The sequence below is a fragment of the Stenella coeruleoalba genome (genome assembly GCF_951394435.1).
Source record: "Stenella coeruleoalba genome assembly, chromosome: 4".
Taxonomy (NCBI): Eukaryota; Metazoa; Chordata; class Mammalia; order Artiodactyla; family Delphinidae; genus Stenella; species Stenella coeruleoalba.
Window position 1 is genome coordinate 36,082,795 of NC_137149.1, and position 19,540 is coordinate 36,102,334.

The 19,540-nt window shown below is 47.7% G+C and overlaps 1 protein-coding gene across 2 annotated transcripts in view; it reads left to right on the plus strand.

The window, feature by feature from the left end:
- The window catches only part of CRMP1 (collapsin response mediator protein 1), a 68,657-nt gene that overhangs the window by 26,634 nt on the left and 22,483 nt on the right, over nucleotides 1–19,540 (plus strand). For both annotated transcript variants that reach the window (XM_079920373.1, XM_079920374.1), the window contains exons 3-7: nucleotides 1,945–2,129; nucleotides 5,756–5,920; nucleotides 11,644–11,705; nucleotides 13,613–13,693; nucleotides 19,200–19,268. In XM_079920373.1, the coding sequence (XP_079776499.1) occupies nucleotides 1,945–2,129; nucleotides 5,756–5,920; nucleotides 11,644–11,705; nucleotides 13,613–13,693; nucleotides 19,200–19,268 (562 nt within the window). The remainder of the gene's footprint in view (nucleotides 1–1,944; nucleotides 2,130–5,755; nucleotides 5,921–11,643; nucleotides 11,706–13,612; nucleotides 13,694–19,199; nucleotides 19,269–19,540) is intronic.

Sequence of the window (19,540 nt, forward strand, 5' to 3'; positions counted from 1 at the left end):
TCTCATGGGGCGGAGCCCGTTCCTTTGCCAGTGCTACGCATTCTGAACATCACCCCGTCTTCTTTAGAAGCTAGTGTGAGCGCAAGTGAGACCGTCGGTGAAGGGCTTATTAGAAGAGAATCCTATAGTTGGTGCTCAATAGCGGTTCACTGCTCTTGGTGTAAAGCTTGGGGGTGGCTTCTCTGAACCCCATTCCCTTCAGCTCCTGGCACATGGCCATGAGCTTGGAGATGGACGGTGAGAAGATTGGACCAGGCAGGATTCTGTACATGACGATGGGAATTACGGAGGGAGTGGGGTGGCGATTAGAAGCAGCAGCGGTCGCAGTTGTAGTGCTGGTGGAATTGGCAGAAATGCTGACATTTCCTGGGGCTCGCCATGGCCCTGGCACTGCGCTTGGACTAGACCAGTTTCTGGTTTCAGGGTAGACAGTGTGCGATGCTCCAGTTCTGTGGAAGAGCCCCAGGTAGAGCCCCGTCACTTCTGTGCCCCGACGTGCCTGGACCAGCCGGCCCAGGAGTCCAGAAAAGCAAGGAGCTTTCGCACCTGCGAGTGGATTCTGTTTGGGGCCTGACATTGCGGTCACTGAAGGAATATTTTCCTATGTCTTCATCACTGGTATTTTTAGGTAACTTAGAAAAACCAATATTGGGGCCACATCCCAAGAGTTTAGAACAACTGGATTTCTTTTTTAAATAAAAATTGCTCGTGGTCAGATGTAGTGCTGTCAGCCGGGCACTGACCGTGGAGCTGTTGAATCTGTCCTGGTCTGGCTGAGCCTCCCTCACCCCACCCTGGTGAGGGATACGTCACCTGACTCTGGTTCCAACACATAAGACACAGTGGACACCGCAGGGGCAAGGCTTTGAAATTCCTAGGCTCTTCTTCCTCGTTTCCCAGCTTTTGGAATTTGCCCTCCTTCTAGAGGAAGTTTCCAGGCACCAAGCACGTGGGGAAACAAAAGTGTTGGTCAGCCTGCCTAGGAGAGCTCTGCCACCCGCCGTGTGATTCCCTCATGGCAGGTCTTACGGGGGCTTAAGAAGCTTTCCCGAGGCTGGTGCTCGTGACTGTTGCAAATGAGAACCCAGGTTGCCTGTCAGTATCAGTTTGCGGGGGCTGACATAACAAAGTCCACAGACTCGGAGGTTTAAACAACAGATATTTGTTTCTCACAGTTCTGAAGGCTGGATGTCTGAGGTCAGGGTGTGGGCAGGTTGGTTTCTTCTGAGGCCTCTCTCCTTGGCTTATAGACGGCCGTCTTCTCCCTGTGACCTCACATGGTCCTCTCTCTGCATGTCTGTGTCATAATCTCCTCTTCTCATAAAGACACCAGTCAGTTTGGGTCAGGGTCCACCCTAGCAGCCTCGTTTTAACGTAATGACCCCTTTAAAGGCCTTCTCTCCAAATTCAGTCACATTGTGAAGGGCTAGGGGGTTAGGACTTCAAAATATAGACTTTGGGGCGTCACAGTTCACTTCACGGCCCTGTCTCTGAAGACTTGCAGAGCTAAGGGGACTTTTCACTGCTTTCCCCCCATCGCTCACCTCTGTGTCCCCAAAGCAGTTGCCAAAAGTGTGTGAAGTGCTCTGGAGTGTCGGGCTGTTCAGAGAACCTGATGCTGGTCTCACTGCTGTTGGATTCAGCTCTGCCACTGCCTCCCCTTGGAAGCCCTCCCAGATAACCAGGCTCGTGAAATGGCCCACCTTGTGCTCCCCACACCCTGTATGAACTGGATTGTAACCATCTGCTTTACACGCCTTTCCTCCTCGTTAGGCTGTGAGCCCCTGGAGGGCAGGGACCCTGCCTCAGTTATCTCTGTTCACCCAGTGGCCTGCGTAGGACCTGCCTCAGAAATGTTTATCTAATGGAACTGAAGCTGCACGGTTGACAGCCATTTTGTTTTTCTTTTAAGAACCAAAGTCCGTCTCTGTTGTTTGTGCCCAGGCAAATAGGAGAGAACTTAATTGTTCCTGGTGGAGTGAAGACCATTGAGGCCAATGGGCGGATGGTTATTCCCGGAGGTATCGATGTCAACACGTACCTGCAGAAGCCCTCCCAGGGGATGACGGCCGCTGATGACTTCTTCCAAGGGACCAAGGCAGCACTGGCAGGAGGGACCACGATGATCAGTGAGTCGTACCCCTGCCTTAGGGTATAGGCTGTGACTTCCCTTCTGCATCCTCAGCATCTTGAGTAACACCAGGCACTTTGCTCAGGGTACCTGGTGCACAGGTGGCTAAAGTTTTGGAACCAGTGACGTAGATGTTGTTATGACAGATGGGGCTGTAAGGGCTCAGAGAGGTGAGATAAGTTGCTGAAGGTACGCAGCTGGGAAGTGGTTGTGTTAGTGTTGCTGCCGCAATGCTATGATAATGCTGCATAACAAACAGTCCGCAAACTTCAAGCAAACACTTGTTTTTCTTATTCAAGGGTCCACAGGAATAGGAGCAGGACTGGTGTGGGTCTGCTTTAGGCTGTGGGTTGGCTTTGGGGTGGGGGTACCATGGCTCTCCCATTCTGGAACCAATGATCAACTCAACCGTGCTCTTCTCCAAGTGGAAGGCAGAAGTGCAGGCAGTGTCTGGCAGAAACTTGCTCCTCCTCTTACCACCTCATTTCTTCACCTACACACTGTGACTTCAGCCCTCTGTTCTGTTGGCCAAAGCAAATCACACGGCCAAGCGCAAAGTCCCTGAAATTGCATTCTGTCCACAGTGAACCATGGTGAGGGTGGGAAGGGAAAGAATTGTGGACAAATAACGCCATCTACCACAGTGGTCTGTCTGGGTTGCTGGACTCTTCCTCTACTGCCCTTTGCAGCCAGATTGTTGTATTTTTTTTTTAATCCAACAGAGCTTTTGTTTGGATTCCATTTTAATGAGCAATTTTGATTAAATAGGCAGCAGTGTATTTGAAATATTCTTTCAATAGTTAGACTCCACATCTAGGTGGCTTGTCCCTGAGCTGGTCCCAACCCTGCCCATCTCTCCCCATCAAAGAGTTCCTCTGGAGGTGCACGCTGACTGGAGTTGGCCACTGTGAGCAGAGCTCATGTATCAGAGTTCCCGTCCCCCTGAGCCAGGAGGGTATGGCCCAGCTCAAGCACCGTTCTGATCCCTTTTCCAAAAAGCAGCCCTGTGTCTGCTGGTTAGGAACGTGGGAGGAGCCCAGATTTGGGACTTGGATCCTAGCTGCCAGGGTTTGCACTGGTCACGGCCACTCAGCAGCTGCACCACTGGGCAGTATTAAGCCTCTGTGAGCCTCAGCTTCCTCGTCAGTAACATGGACTTTGTAATGTGCCCCCAACCCATACATGTGGCTCCTTAACACGGTGCATGGCATGTGGTGGTAAGTGCTTTGGGAACAGGAGCTGGGATATTCTGAGAGCTGGAGATGGAAGCTCCAGGCTCAGGGGACCTGTGTGAGGTAGAGGACAGAGCCCTGGATGAAGAATCGGGATCCCTGGAGTTCCCCTTGGCTCTTTTCCCATCACCAGCTGTGAAACCCCTGGGGGACCCCTCCACCAACCCCATGGGCCTCATCTTCCCCATCTACACAAGAGTGGTTTTCAAAGTATGTTTCATGGAGCACCAAGAGCCTATGAAGTCACCGTGAGAACCACAGTTAGGAGGTGTGGGGGGTGGCAGGGAGGTTCTGAGTCCCCACCCCATTTCTTCATTTAACAGATATTTATTGAGGGTTGCTCTGCACCAGGCACTGTGCTAGGTGGTGGGGAAGAGAAGGAACAAAGCAGCCATGATGCTTATTCTCCAGGGCCTCGCAGTCCATGGGGAGTCACTAACCACCCACACAAATGACTATACGCGGATTAGTTCTACAGAAGAAAGGGGCACAGTGCTTTGAGCTGTGCTCGGGGAGGCTTCCCTGAAGAAGTGGCATTTGTGCATCGATCTGAAGGATGAGTGGGAGTTAACTGGGTGAAGAGGGTGTAGGGGAGCAGAGCTCCAGGAAGAGGGAACAGCACATGCAAAGGCCCTGTGGTGGGGGAACACATCTTGTGTTTAAGAAATTGAAAGAAGGCCTAGGAGGCAAAGGTGCGGAGATTGAGGGCTGGAATCCTGTGAGATACGGCTGGGAGGAGAGGATGGTACTGGGCCTTGATGGCCAAGGTCAGGATTTTGGTCTTTTTCGTATGGGTGATGAGCGGCCATTGAGGGATGTTAAGCAAGGGAGTGATGTGATCTGTTTTAAAGAGACCTGAATAGAGTGGCCTAGGTTGAATATGACTAGACCAGTGGGAGGTGGTTGCAGTCGTTCAGCTGAGAGTTGAGGGTGGCTTGGACTAGGAGTGTGACCAGGAGGTGGCCAGATGTGGACAGCTCCGGTGACATATCAGAGGGAAATCAGCAGTGGTGATGGATCCGCAATGGAGGTGCATGAGGGAAGCGAAGGGTCAAGAGTAACCCCTTGGCTTCTAGCTTTTGGAATGGTGAGGCGGTATCCTTACCATTCTGGGGCGGGGGTGGGGGACCAGCTTTGCCAGTGGGGTCGGGGAGGGGACGATGTGGCATGAGGTTCTGGACGTTCTCACCTTGAGGAGCTCTTGAGTCATCCTAGTGGAGAGTTCAGAATGCTGTGGCTGAGAGGGGGGGATACATTTGAATGAGCAGCCACGTAGAAAGAAAGTTCTAGGGCCAAGTCATAAGGAGTTTGATCACTTAATGGTCAAGCAGAGGAGGAAGAGTCTTCAAGGAAAAAATGGCCACAGAAGTGGGACAAAAAGCCAGAAAGCCGTTGCCATGGAAGCCAGGGAGGAGCGAGTTTAAAGAAGGAGGGAATGATTCACTGATTTCTGAGAGGTCAAGTAGAGTGAGGACTGGAAGGTCGAATTAGCAAAGGCTGATGCTCTCGGTGGGTGGAGGAGTGAGCGGGAGTGGGGGGCAGAGACTGCTCTTTACAGACGTCTGGCCGTGAAGGGTGGATGTTAAAAAAAGGGTGGGAGCTAGAGGGATGTGCGAAGGCCAGTGAGGTTTAAAAGACAGTTGTCTCCCCTTTGATCTGCTTTACATTTAAGACTTTATTGGAAAAGGGGATGATGAAGTTCATATTCTTTTAGGTCCTTTTCGCCTTGGCGTTCTGTGCCCACGAAGGCAGCATGGAGTAGCGGGAAAGGGTCCAGACTCTGCAGCTGACAGGACTCTGGGAATCTTCTCCGTACTGCTTACTAGTTGTGTGACCCTGGACAAGTTTTTCACCCTCTTTGAGCCTAAGTTTCCTCATCTGTCAGATGGGGATATTTTTATTCTCTTCATAGGGTAGTTGCGAGGATTTAATGAGATAATTTATATAAAGCCCTTGTGGCGGTATCTGACACATCAGAAACATTCAATAAACAGTCGTGATAACGATGGTGGCGGTGACGACGAGGAGGAGGATGAAATGACGGTAACAGTGGTGGGGACAGTGGTGGTAATGAAGACTAAAGATGGTGGTGACCATGTCACTGCTGATGGCTATGATAATGATGGTGACAGCGATGGCAGTACTGATGTTGATGATGGTGGGAATGATGATGAAAAGGATGGTGATGACGAGGATGCTCATCTTGATGATGTAAGTGGTGGTGGTGATGATGATGGTCACGGTGATGGTGGTGATGGGGGGGATAGGGAAGGTCACGACGATTGCGCTAACATTGGAGATAATGATGGTGATGACGGCAGTGAAGAGGCTACCACTGGGTTGACTTGGGTCCTCAGCATCTTGGAATGTGACACATATGTTTCTGTCCCAGTTGACCATGTTGTCCCTGAACCTGGGTCCAGCCTGCTGACCTCCTTCGAGAAATGGCATGAAGCGGCGGACACTAAATCCTGCTGCGACTACTCCCTGCACGTGGACATCACCAGCTGGCACGACGGTGTTAGGGAAGAGCTCGAGGTGCTGGTGCAGGACAAAGGTCAGTTAAAGCCCCAGAATGGGGGCACAGTTCTGGAATCCCCGTTTTGTTTGTGGGTCTGATTTGTGGAGTTAGAATCCCTTTATCTGCATCTGCTACGAGCCCAACTGTGAGCTGTGCCCTGCCCCAGAAACAGTGGAAAAATTGGACCCTCCTTAAGGAGTCTGTCTTCCTCTCCTTCAGGCCCTTTGGAGGTTCCCCCTGTTTATAGAAGAAAGCCCGATTTCCTTAGCCTGGCGCACAAGGCCCCCATTGATCTAGCCTCACTTTTCTTTCTCTGCCATAAACTCATCTAGGTGCTTATTATCCTGGACGCCATCCCCTGAAACCTGCTGCTCCACTGGGCCTTTGCTGTTGCAGTCCCCACACCCGCTACCAGGGATGCCCTTTCTTCTACTCTGCTTCCCAGCTCAGCTATCCCAGTTTCCCCAATCAGAACTTCAGAACTGCTTCATCCCTTGAATATCCATAGGTTACTTGGGCCTCTTTGGGGTCCCCTTTTCCATTATTTTTGGATTATGGGACACTGGTGGTCTGTCTGGCTCTTCTGTTAAACCCTGAGCTTACGAGGGAGGGGATTATGTCTGTGCATCTCTGTATCCCACCCTCTCTCCCCTCTGTGTGAGCTCAAACCAGACATCTCTGCACAGTGTGGGTACTTTACTGTGTGCCTTACACCAAATGGAGGTGAATTGAACTGAACACCCACAGAAACACAGAGCAAGAGAACAGAATAAACCAGGCGTGAGGGGTCCCTCGGAAAGAGGCCGTTCTGAGGCTCTCTGAGGAAGCACCATCGAATGAATGAGATGCTTCAAGGAGAGATGGGGGGTGTTTTCAAGTTTTTAAATATATATACTGTGTTTTCTCGTAAAAGTATCATCGCCCAAATACAAAAAAAAGTCAGAAAATCAAGAGAAGGAAAAAGTTTTTCCCTCTGGTCTTACCCCCCAAGTTGCCACTTACCATTAATATTAAGGATTATTGCTTTCTGTTCCCCATCTATTTAGACAGTTTTCTCCATATATAGTTATACGATAGCAGTTATTTGGAATCCGTGTTTCACCTAACGTTTTATGAGTAATCATTACTCTTCATTAATTACTTTTTAATGGCTCGTAATACACAATGTAATGGTTAATTTGCGTAGCTATTTCCTTTTTATTGGGCATTTAGGTTTTCTGTTTGCTTTACTGTAAATCGTGTTTGGTGAACATCTTTGTAATGCCATCCAGAGATGGCATTACGGGGTCAAGGTTTTAACATTTTTCAAAATCATGACACTTACCGCCAAATTGCTTTCCCCAGAAATGCACCCACTTGCATGCCCACAGCCCATGTCTCTCACTCCGTGCATGTTTGCACCATTGGGTGTTATTGTATGAAATCCTTGCTAATTTGATGAATAAAAGTCAGTCTACCATTGAACATTGCAGTTCTTTAACTGCTAATTACCTTAAACATTTTGCTTACATTTTTCCTTTGTGTGAATGTCCGATTGTGTTCCTTGCCCATTTACCAGTTTGGGTCTCGTAAGTCTGAGCTTCTATATCCAGATGGTTTTATCCCTTCATTGAAGTTGCTGTGAATCACACTCTTGTTTTGTACAGAATCATAGTCCAGGTTGTAGAAAGATCCCAGCAGTTGTGCTGCCTGAATCTGAATCCTGCCCTCACACTTCTTGGCCTTGTGACACTGGGCAAGTCACCAAGCTGACCTCTCTGAGGCTCGCCCACTGACTCCCCATACATAGTGTCAGAGCTCTGGTACCAGGCGTGAGACTCCTGGTCTGAACTCAGTGTTAATTCTCCAGTCAAAAGAAGGAAACAACCCATATGTCCATTAAAGGATGATTGGATAAACAAAATGTGGTCCATCCTTACAGTGGAATGTCATTCAGCTTTGAAAAGGAAGGAAATTCTGACACCTGCTACGACACAGATGAACCTTGAGAACATTACATCAAGTGAAATAAGCCAGTCACAGAAAAGACATGCTGTACGACTGTGCTCATGTGAGATGCCTAGAATTGTCCAGTTCATAGAGCGACACAGAGTAGAATGGTGGTTGCCAGGGGCTGGGGGAGGGGCAACGTGGAATTAGTGTTTAATGGGGACAGAGTTTCAGTTTTGCCAAGGTGACGCGTTCTGGAGATGGAAGCACAACAATGTGAACGTACTTAATGGCCCTGCACTTGCAAATGGCTCCGATGGTAAATTTCATGTGAGGTATATTTTACCACAACTAATGAAAAGCAGCAGTTATTTCTTTGCTCACAGCTCTGTGGAAAGGCACTTTGGTTTGGGCTCAGCTGGGCGGTTCTGCCCACCGTGGCTCACTCATGCCTTGCGCCCCAGCTGGGAGGATGGGGCAGGTGCGACCGCTCTCTACACCCTCCCTTCCCCAGCAGGCTCTCGTGGGCTTCTTCCCTTGGTGTCTCCGCAAGGGTGAGTGGAGCTGCAAGCCCTCTGAGGCCCAGGCTTGGAATGTGTCCATTGACACTTCCGCTTCGTTCTGCTGGGCGGAGCCAGTCTTGAGAGCAGCCCACGCTCAAGGAGTGAAGAAATAGGTTCTACCTCTTGAGAAGGGTCACTGCAAATGTTTTGTGAAACTGTAAACTATTATCAGCCAGTTTAGTCTCTTTCTGCCTCCTACTTCTACATGAAATTATCTTATTTGTTTGTTTGTTCATTGCTTATTTCCACTAGAATGTAGACAGGTATCCTTCCTACCTCGTTCACAGCTGTATCTCTAGCTTCTAGAAAGGTGCTTGTACATAGTAAGTACTCAGTGAATATTTGATGAGTGAGAAAATAAATATTCCATGAAAAAGGACTTCTGGGGTCTCATAAGTTTTGGAAATGCTCCCTGTTTATTCTATTCTTGAATATTCTTTTATTTACTTTTTAACATCTTTATTGGAGTATAATTGCTTTACAATGGTGTGTTAGTTTCTGCTGTATCACAAAGTGAATCAGCTATACGTATACATATATCCCCATATCTCCCTCTTGCGTATCCCTCCCTCCCGCCCTCCCTATCCTACCCCTCTAGGTCGTCACAAAGCACCGAGCTGATCTCCCTGTGCTATGCGGCTGCTTCCCACTAGCTATCTATTTTACATTTGGTAGTGTATATCTGTCCATGCCACTCTCTCACTTCGTCCCAGCTTACCCTTCCCCCTCCCTGTGCCCTCAAGTCCACTCTCTAGTAGGTCTAGGTCTGCATCTTTATTCCCGTCTTGCCCCTAGGTTCTTCATGACCTTTTTTTTTAGATTTCATATGTATGTGTTAGCATACGGTATTTGTTTTTCTCTTTCTGACTTACTTCACTCTGTATGACAGACTGTAGGTCCATCCACCTCACTACAAATAACTCGATTTCGTTTCTTTTTATGGCTGAGTAATATTCCATTGTATATATGTTCCACATTTTCTTTATCCATTCATCTGTCGATGGACACTTCGGTTGCTTCCATGTCCTGGATATCGTAAATAGAGCTGCAATGAACATTGTGGTACTTGACTCTTTTTGAATTATGGTTTTCTCAGAGTATATGCCCAGTAGTGGAATTGCTGGGTCGTATGGTAGTGGTACAGTACTGAGGTTTTCATCTGAATTACTTTGATTCCAAATGAGACCAAATCTTATTCTCACCTTTATTTGTTAGGCATTTAAAAAAAACTGGCTAAAAATTCTGTTTGCCTTTTTTGCTTCATTGTTTTTATTTTAAGCATTTTTAAATATAAAACAAAACATACAGAAAACCACACAAGGAAAAAATGTGGCTTTGTGAATTATGAGATTACCCTTTCCAGGTAAGAAATAGAACTTTGCCCCAAACAAAGACCCCCAACAAACGCCTCATGGCCCCCCATTGTAGCCACAACTCCTTCCTCCCCCCAAAAGTAACCACTGTCTGGTGTTTTTTAAATAAGAGGTTTTTGGGGGGTTTTTTTTGTTTGTTTTTTTTTTTGCGGTATGCGGACCTCTCATTGTTGTGGCCTCTCCTATTGCGGAGCACAGGCTCCGGACACACAGGCTCAGCGGCCATGGCTCACGGGCCTAGCCGCTCCGCGGCATGTGGGAGCCTCCCGGACCGGGGCACGAACCTGTGTCCCCTGCATCGGCAGGCGGACTCTCAACCACTGTGCCACCAGGGAAGCCCTAAATAAGAGGTTTTTTTAAAAAAACCTTTGTTAAATTTGTTGCAGATATGTTCACCATGTTGGTTGTTTGCTTTTTATTTTGAATTTTTAAGAAATAACTTACAGAAAGTTTCCATTTATAACAAGTCAAATCTATCATGATTTGGAGGAAAGCTTCTAATCTGAGATAGCTTTACCCCATCCACCCACCCACAAGAACCAGTTCTAGGGCATATTTATCAATTCTGCCAATTCATTATTTCTGCTTTTATTTGTATTGTTTACTTCTAATTTCTGGTGAATTTCCATTTTCTTCTTTTAAAGATTCTTATCATAGAAGCTTACTCAGTTGATGTATGCTCCCTCTCTCCTTCAAAAAATAATGAGGCATTTTAAGGCTATGAATTTACCTCTCACTGTGGATTTACCTGTTTTACCCAGTGATGGTTCTTCTGTGTCTGTGTATATAACTGGGTTTTTGTTTTTGTATGTAAGTATACTTGATTAAATAGAGACTGATACTTTTATGTTAATCTCTGAATATTATTTTTTCTTTTAATTTTTCTTAATCTTTTGGGAAAAGAAATTTTTGTTGCCAAGGTTTTCTAGACCAGAAACGATTTTTGGCTTGTCTTCACTGTTGCTTAGTGTAAAAGAAGTCTCAATCTCATTTAGTACTTTTGCCTGAATTTCTTCTTTTTCTTATCCAAAGGATTCCTGATTCCATCCACAAACATTAATGGCACAGCACATGTTGTGGATGTGCAAGATGAAATAATACATAAGATGTGGTCCCTGTCCTCAACCACTTGAAGGCATATTAAGAAACAGTCCTCCCCCCACCTCCTCTGCTCCCCGCTGGCTGCACAATAAGTCCTGTCATTTCAACCTTTTTGCATCCTCCCGCTCAGAGCCTCAGCCCACCCGTCCCTTTTGCCTTCAGCATCCTCCAACTCTTTTCTCCCTGCTGTTCTGCACACCCATCCTCCTTCCAGAACTGTCCTTCTGAGACAAAGTCTGATCGTGTCATTCCCTTGCTTTAAAAGCACATGTTCTACGAGATAGTAGTGATGGCTGCACAACATGGTAAATGCTCTAAATGCCACTGAATTGTACACTTTAAAAACGGTTATGATGATAAATTTTGTTATGTGTATTTTACCATAATAAAAGTGATTTTTTTTTTTAAGCACATGCTCCTTTTTGCTTCAGCCGCAGGACACTTTCCAGTACCCGCATACCTAATGTCTTTTTATCCTCCTTGCTGTCCATGCCATGCATACCCATCCCTCAGCCCAGATAATTGCCTTCCCCCGGCTCCTCCCCCTCCCCTTCTTCCTTTCCCCCCTCCTCTTCCTTCTCCTTCAGACTCAGCTGACATGTCACCTTCCCTGGAGCCCTCCTCAGACCCTCACCCACACCCCCAGGCTGGCTTAGGTGCCCCTGCTGTGAATTCTGGTGGCACCCTTCTGTCTTGGTTGTTACCACCCTGTGCAGTGCTTATCGATTTACTGGAAAGACATGTCCTTTCCTCTTAAATGCATTTTTCTACTCTCTTTTTTATCTTGAAACAGGTGTCAATTCCTTCCAAGTCTACATGGCCTATAAGGATCTCTACCAAATGTCCGACAGCCAGGTAGGTCCTTGCACACCCCCCGCCTCCCTTGGGCAGGAATAGGCCTGCCTTGTCAGGCAAAGCGGCACAGGGCAGGGGAGATGTCAGAGCGGGCCAGGGAGGACTCGGTTCAAGTCCTGGTTCTGACGCTGAGCTGTCAGACATCGCCCTTCCGTGGACCTGCATTCCTTTCTGCCTGTACGAGTGGCGTGGAGCAGGGATCCCCTGCTTGGTGGTTCCCGAACTCGGCTCATCTTCAGCCTCATCTAAAGAGCTCACTAAATACAGACTCATATTGCATCACATATGCTCGGGGGTAAGGTTCAGGAGTCTGTACTTTCTTAAACCTCTGCAGCTGATTCTGGGGCTCAAGCGAGTTTGGGGACCATTACCTTAGCTCTGACCTGGAGGAGAGCCCTGGCTGTCCCTCCAGCCAATTGCAAGTCACGTCCTTTCTCAGTTTTCTCATCTATACGACGTGATCATCTCTGGCCCTAACAACCTCAAACAGCTGTTCTGTGGATGAGATGAGTCAAGGAAGAAGGTGGTCTAAGGAGTACAGGTGTAGGGGGTACAATTTATCAGGCACCTGGCCTTCTTACACCACTGGGACTCTTGGTTTGGTTTTGTTATTATTGCCCTGCCCTCTGCTTGTTAAAAAGGTGGGACAGTGTGGTGGCAAAGGGCACGGCTGCTGGAGCCAGGCTGCTTGGCAGCAAGCCCTGACTTTGCTGTGCAGCCTGGGGCAGATTTCCTAACCTCTCTGTGCTTTAGGCCCTTCTTGGCACTTGCCTCAGAGAAGATGTCGGAGGATTAAGTGATTTAATACAAGTAAAGCTCTAGGGCAGTGCCTGGCACACAGCAGGCATACGAGTGTTAATAAGCTGGTTTTCATTATCCCCGTGGGGTCTCATGTGCAATGGAAGAAGCACCCATGTCTTACCTTTCAAAATAGACCCTTGGAGTTACATAATATAACTTACCCCGAGATGGCCTGGAAACCAAAAGCTGAAAGTTTGTTCAGTTTCATGGAAACAATAGCATGTGTCTCTCTAGTGTGATTGAAATTTTCACCTGTTTCATTCTAATGTCTGTTTCACTGAAGCCCTGGTTAGAGTCGGAGTTGAGCAGACTTTGGGTGTGGGTCCTCAAAAGTGCTTCGTGCCTCCAAGTGCCTCCCCCACCTGCTGTCTACATCTGAAAGCACACATCCTGGACAAGGGAGGCGTTATCTTATATGCAAGGAGGGCAAAGTTGAGATTCAGGAGTCCCTGGGGAGGGAACCTGTGGCTTTGGTCCTCAGCAGGTGCAAACGTCTGATTGCAGATCCTTTACAGGTGGGAAGAGGGCACGGGACAGTGGACAGGGCCTGGATTGGCGAAATAAGGTGATGCTTGGCAGGATACATGTTACCTGAGTATTCAAGTTATTGGAGGACTTGGTCTCTCGACCCCAATTGGTCTATAAAATGACAGGAGTTGGAATTTTTGTAAAGATGTACACATGTCCTATGATCGGTGGTGGCTAAGGTACAGGCATAGCAGGTTTAGTTATACAATTTCAGTAAAACCGAAGACAGCTTCTCAGCTGCAGTTGTCACCGTTAACAACGTCACGCTCCAGGGGAGCAAAGCCACAAAGAAAGCAAAGGCTCGCGTGGGTATAATTGTGGCTATAATCACGCCTTGGTGTCACTTTTATCAGCTGTGCGCCTCTCCCCCACCCAGACTTTCTGCTCTTGGATCTGGAGGGTGTCAGGGTCAAGGGAAAATCTTTTCCAGTTCTTACTTGTTGAGCGACGCATTCCATTGATGTGGGTGGAGCATCCTGGCAGGTGGATGACTGTGTGTTAGTAGTAAGAGCAGTCTCTGCAAATGCTCGTGCTGTGATATCTTTTTCTCACCCCAACCCCCCTTTATCCCTCCTTAGCTCTACGAAGCCTTCACCTTCCTTAAGGGGCTGGGAGCTGTGATCTTGGTCCACGCAGAAAATGGAGATTTGATAGCTCAGGTGAGTGGTGTGAGTTTCCACCCCTTCCGCCTCAGTCTCCTTCTCCTTGTAAAGGATACGAGAAAAGGGGGTGGAGGCGTTGGTCAGCCAGGTCACCAGACAATGAAGGGTCAAGCCAAGAACCGATGGCGTGTCAGGCACTCCAGGTGTGAGTCGCGCACACACTATCGGCAGCGTGGCCTTTGGCGGGTCATAATCGCCTCCTCCTTGCGAACCTCGATTTTCTCACCTGTACAATGGGGGTAATGTTACTGCCCTGTGAACCATGGCGGGTTGCATGAGCAACAAATAAGGATCTGAAAGAAAATGCTTGGAAGCTGGGGTTGCTCATCAACCTCCACGACTTGAGAGCGGGGCTAATGGACGAGCTCAGGCCGGGAGCAGGTGTTCCAGTCTGGCCTCCTGACATTGGGCGAGGAACTCTACCCCACAAAGGCTCCTGTGCTTCATTTAGAAGCGTCTGCCTTGCAGTGTGGTTGTGAGGATTAAATGATATCGTGTATGTGTCGAGCAATGTCGGACATGTAACAGGCTGTAGCCATTCAGAAGTTTTGGGTAGCGTGAGACGTGAACCCATTTTGATCATTCTGGTTACAGAGTGGATAATTTGATGGGAATAGAATAAAGTCAGCTAGGTTTTGCTCCAGCAATTCTCATAGGAAATGAAGAGAGGAGACAGAGCGGAGGTGGAAGAGGCAAGAATATGATAGGGAAGGTGCACAGTCTACAGGACTCACCGATTGATTGGATGGGGGAAGAAGGAGAGGAAGTCAAGGATGGCTGCTTGGTCCCTGTGCAGGGTTGATCACGATGCCACGAATCAAGATCAGGCATATGGAAGGTTTGGATGCATCCAATGAAAGTAGTTAATGCCGTGCGTGATGCTAAGGAGTATGTACATCCTCATTTCCTAGGTAGGGAAACTGAGGCTCAGATAGTAATAACTTGCCCACTGTTATATGGGGCATCGGAGCCAGGATGTGAATACAGTTCCATCTGGTTCCAAAGCCCAGTGGAATTGCAGCATGACGGTTAAGGGCATGAGATCTGAAGCTTCACTCTTAAGGTCAGCTATTGTCTTTATTTCTTACTATTTGTGTTCTTGCAGTTTTTCTGTAAAATTGAAATTCTTTCAAATTCAAAATAAAAAAAAACAACTCAGTACCATCACACAGCAGTATTCTGGTCATTGGCAAGAGGTCACTAAATCCAGCCCTCACCCCAAAAGATGGGATGGTACAAAGGTATGAATGCCGGGAAATGAGGGTCACTGGGAGCCGTATCAGAGGTTGTCTGCCAGCCTCTCCTCTGGCCCCCCAGTGATTGATGACCCTCTCACATGCAAAACACATTCATTCCTTTCCAGGGTCCTCCAAACTCTCACCTCATTACACCATCAAAGACTGGAATCATCTAAGCCAGGTCTAGGTGTGGATGAGGCTTCTTGGGTCTAGTCCCTACAATCTGTAGGTCTTTGAAGAAAATAGGCAAGTTATCTCTCCCCCGCCCCCCCCCCCCACACTCAACACACGACATATAGTGGTGGGGTGGGCATTCCTGTTGAAAAAGGGACAGTGGAAGACACCAGGAGTCATTGGTCCATAGCAGTTCTGAAATCCAGTTAGACAAGTGTTGGCAGTTCCTTGATTAGGTCTCGAAGCCTGAGAATAATTCTCCATGGCTCTTGGCTCCACCTTCTGGGCTATTGGTCCCATCCTTCCTTTTCATGAAAGGTAGCCCATGCTTGCAGCTGAGGAATTTTCTCAGCCTGCTTCCTGCACAGTAGAATTTTAGGAGTCCAACTGCCTCCATTAATTTTGTATGTCTTATCCCGTCCAGTCCAGGCTGCCGGTGTTTTGCTAAGATAATCTTCCCAAAACCTTTGTGGGCCTCCTCTGAATCTCACTGGAATTCACCCCATTAGACAAAAGATACCCACAGATTTCTTTTCAATAAGCCCTCCTCCTGGTCAGACCGCCAAGAGGTACATCCTTGAGCTTCCTAGAGGCCTTAACTTGATTGAGAGGATCTGTGGGCACACCCTCAATTATCTGTCCCTCTCACATTTTACTGTTTACTATGAGCAGCAAGAAGAAACCAGGCAGTACCTTGACAATTTGCTGGGGACTCTCCTCAGCTAGATCCTTGAGTTCATTAGACGCATTTGCCCCTTGCCACATCACTACAGGTGACAGTGTTGCCAAGCTTTCTGCTACTACATAACAAGATTCCCCTTCCTCCAGTTTTCAATAACAGACGCCTCATTTCCTTTAGAGCTCTCACTAGCAAGGTCCTCAAAGTCCATATTTCTACTAACAGTCCATTTGAGACCAGCTTTCCCTAACTCATGCCTTGAAATTCTTCCAGCCTCCATTCACTGCCCGCTCCCAAAGCCACGCCCACAGTTTTAGTTAATTGCTTTGGCAGCCCCCTACTTCTGAATTCCAAAATCTGTTTCAGTTCTCTGTGGCTGCATAACAAATTACCCCCTAAACTTAGCATCGTCAAACAAAAAACGTTTTCTACGTCATGATCCTGTGGGTCCGGAGTCCAGGTGTGGCTTGGCTGGGTTTTCGGGCTCAGGGTCTCTCACCGGCTGCCGTGAAGGTGTCAGGCAGGGCTGCAGTCATCTCAGGGCTGGTCTGGGGCAGGATTCCTTTCCAGAGGGTTGCAGGATTCCCACTCAGAGGGTTGCTTCTAGGATTCAGTTCCTTGCACGCTATCACACTGTTGTCCTTTATTCTTTGATGGCTGTTAGACAGAGGCCCCCTTGGTTCTCTGCCACGTGGGCAGCTACAGCATGGTGACCTGTTTCCTTCCAAGTGAGAGAGCAGGAGAGGGTGAGCAAGGGAGAAGTGGGAGTCCCTTTGTAACCTAACCTCAGAAATGACATCCCATCTCTTTCCTCGCGTTCTGCTCATTGGAAGCAGGGTGCCAGGTCCAGCCCACGTGCAAGCAGAAGCAGGCTCACTGCGAACCTCTTAAAAGCTGCCCAACACATGTATCATAGGTTTGCCTGGTTTTGAACTTCATAAACATGAAACCACACAGTAGGTACTCTTTTACATCTGGCTTCTTTTTTTTTTTTTTTTTTCCTGCGGTACGCGGGCCTCTCACTGTTGTGGCCTCTCCCGTTGCGGAGCACAGGCTCCGGACGCGCAGGCTCAGCGGCCATGGCTCACGGGCCCAGCCGCTCCGCGGCATGTGGGATCTTCCCGGACCGGGGCACGAATCCGTGTCCCCTGCATCGGCAGGCGGACTCTCAACCACTGCGCCACCAGGGAAGCTCTACATCTGGCTTCTTTTGATCAAAACTATGTTTATGAGATTCATCCCTGTTGTAACCTGAAGCAATAGTATTCTCTCTGTCATCATGGTGTAGAATTCCACTGCAGTGATAGGTCACAATTTGTTCTTCAGTTGATAGATGTTTGGATAGTTTCAAATTTAGGATTACTGTGTATAAAGCGTCCTTAAACATTCTTGTTCAGTCTTTTGTTAAACATATGTTCCCATTTCTGTTGGTAAGTACGTAGGAGGAGGATTTCTGGGTCGTGGGTGTGCACATATTCAGGTCTTACAGTTACTGCTACCCTGTTTTCCAGGGTGTGCCAACCTATATCCCACCAAATGTGTGTGAAAAGTTGAGTTTGGAGTCCCCAGTTCTTAAGCTTTACATCAGGGAATTCTTAGCTTTCCTCGCTGCCAACTTAAGATTGAGTTTTCTCAGCTCCAATAAATCTGTTACCTTTTGTACATCTGCTTCCCAGCTTCCAAAATTTTGTTTCTGTTATCTTCTCTGCATTCTCTTGGTTCTTGTGTACCATTTCTGTCACTTTAGCAGAGTTTCAGGATGGAGTAAAAATAATATGTGTGCTCAGCCCATGAATTTTGACTAGAAACCCTACTCTAGTCTTTTGTGATCTGTGTTTTTCCCCCACTACATCATCTTTTGTCCTCCCTCCTTTTTTCTCCTCCTTCCTTCCAACAGAAATAGTAAATGACATTTAAATAATCTTCCAGAGGGATGTCTCCCGATCATAAATCTTGTTGTAAACAGTTTACAAAAATGCCTTGTAAACACCATCTTCAAGAGCTGACATTATTCCATTCTTTACTTAAATCCACCCCAGCTGTTAGATCTTGAAACTGTTTCCAGCTTATGTTCTTATAATAAACTCGAGCTTAATAACCATAAATGCAGTTGAAATTATGATCGTTTTATGGTTGATAGGGCCTGGGACTCCCCGTAGGGCTGTGTTCCAGAATGATGTTACAGAAACTGCGGAAGTTAAAATTAGCAGCACAGCTGACACCTGGGCAACGTAAAAATATTAGTTTTGAGATACTACAGTATTCCTAAGGAGGGGGCACCTTGGAGCCTTGGAGCAAATAGATTTGTATCTGGGCTACAATGGCTCAGGGAACCGTTTCATTTATATGATAAGCTTGAGGTAGAGTTGTCCTGCTAGAAAGACAGGTACCAGGAAGAGGAAACTACAGTAGAGAAAACGAGAGCTGGCTGACCATCAACGAGCCCTTACTATACACCAGGTATCGTGCGAGCATTTCACATCTGCCACCTCAGTGATGTATTATAGCAACTCCGGTGGGTAGGTGCTGTTGTTTCCAATGTAAAGAAGAGAAGATTAATGAAATAATGCCATTTGCGGCGACATGGATGGACCTAGAGATTATCATACTGAGACAGAGACAAATATGTGGTATCGCTTATATGTGGAATCTAAAAAAATGATACAAATGAGCTTATTTACAAAACAGAAACAGACTCACAGGCATAGAAAACAAACTTATGGTTACCACAGGAGAAGCGGAGGAGGGATAAATTAGGAGTTTGGGATTAACATATACACACTACTATATATAAAATAGAGAACCAACAGGACCAACTGTATAGCACAGGGAACTACTCAATATTTTGTAAACCTGTAAGGGAAAAATATCTGAAAGGAATATATATATGAGTGTGTGTGTATAACTGAATCACTTTGCTGTACACCTGAAACTAACACAACATTGTAGGTCAATTACACTTCAATTTAAAAAAAAGAAGAGAACCTTGAGGCTCAGAACCGACAGAGACGGTCGGTTCCGGAGCTGGATGCCCAGTTTGATTTCTGCATCCATGTCATACCCAAACACCACTCATCTTCCTTCTCTCTTACCCTGCAGCAGAGACTTGGAAGTTGGAAGAGCGCTGGGTGGCCTTTAAGGCTAATTTCGTGTAACCCTACTTCCTCTCACTGGTCCCGTGGTGTTGAATAGAGCAGGTGTGGACGGGGATATCCAGGGTTGCAAAGGGGGAAGCGGGGCAGGGGTAGTGGAGGGAGCAAAGAAGCTGTGGATCGCCGCAGCCCGTTAGACCCCATGCAGACCACTCGCTGTCCTGGGCTCAGCTGCCCCATCTGTCTAACGGGGCTGGAGGATTGGCCTCTCCCGGCTCTGACATTCCGTAATCACTGACTCATTCGTTCTTGTCTTGTAGGAACAAAAGCGGATCTTAGAGATGGGCATCACGGGTCCTGAGGGCCACGCTCTGAGCAGACCTGAAGAGGTAAAGGAGCCTGCACTGGGTGTGACTCTGACATAGCTGAGAGCTCACCCCGATGCTGTTCCAGCTGGAACAGCCCGGCTAGAGCCCCCGTCTCCGTCTCATTTCCCCTACGTGAGCACCCCAGCACGTGTGGTCCTCTCCGGGTCTGCCCTCGGGCTTGGGAGCCCTGGGGCCTGCAGGTCGATCAGAGGAGCGGGGAAAGGTTCTGCCTCTCCCAGGGCCCGGGAACTTCACACCATAGTCCTATGGACACTTCAGAATCCCTACTGAGG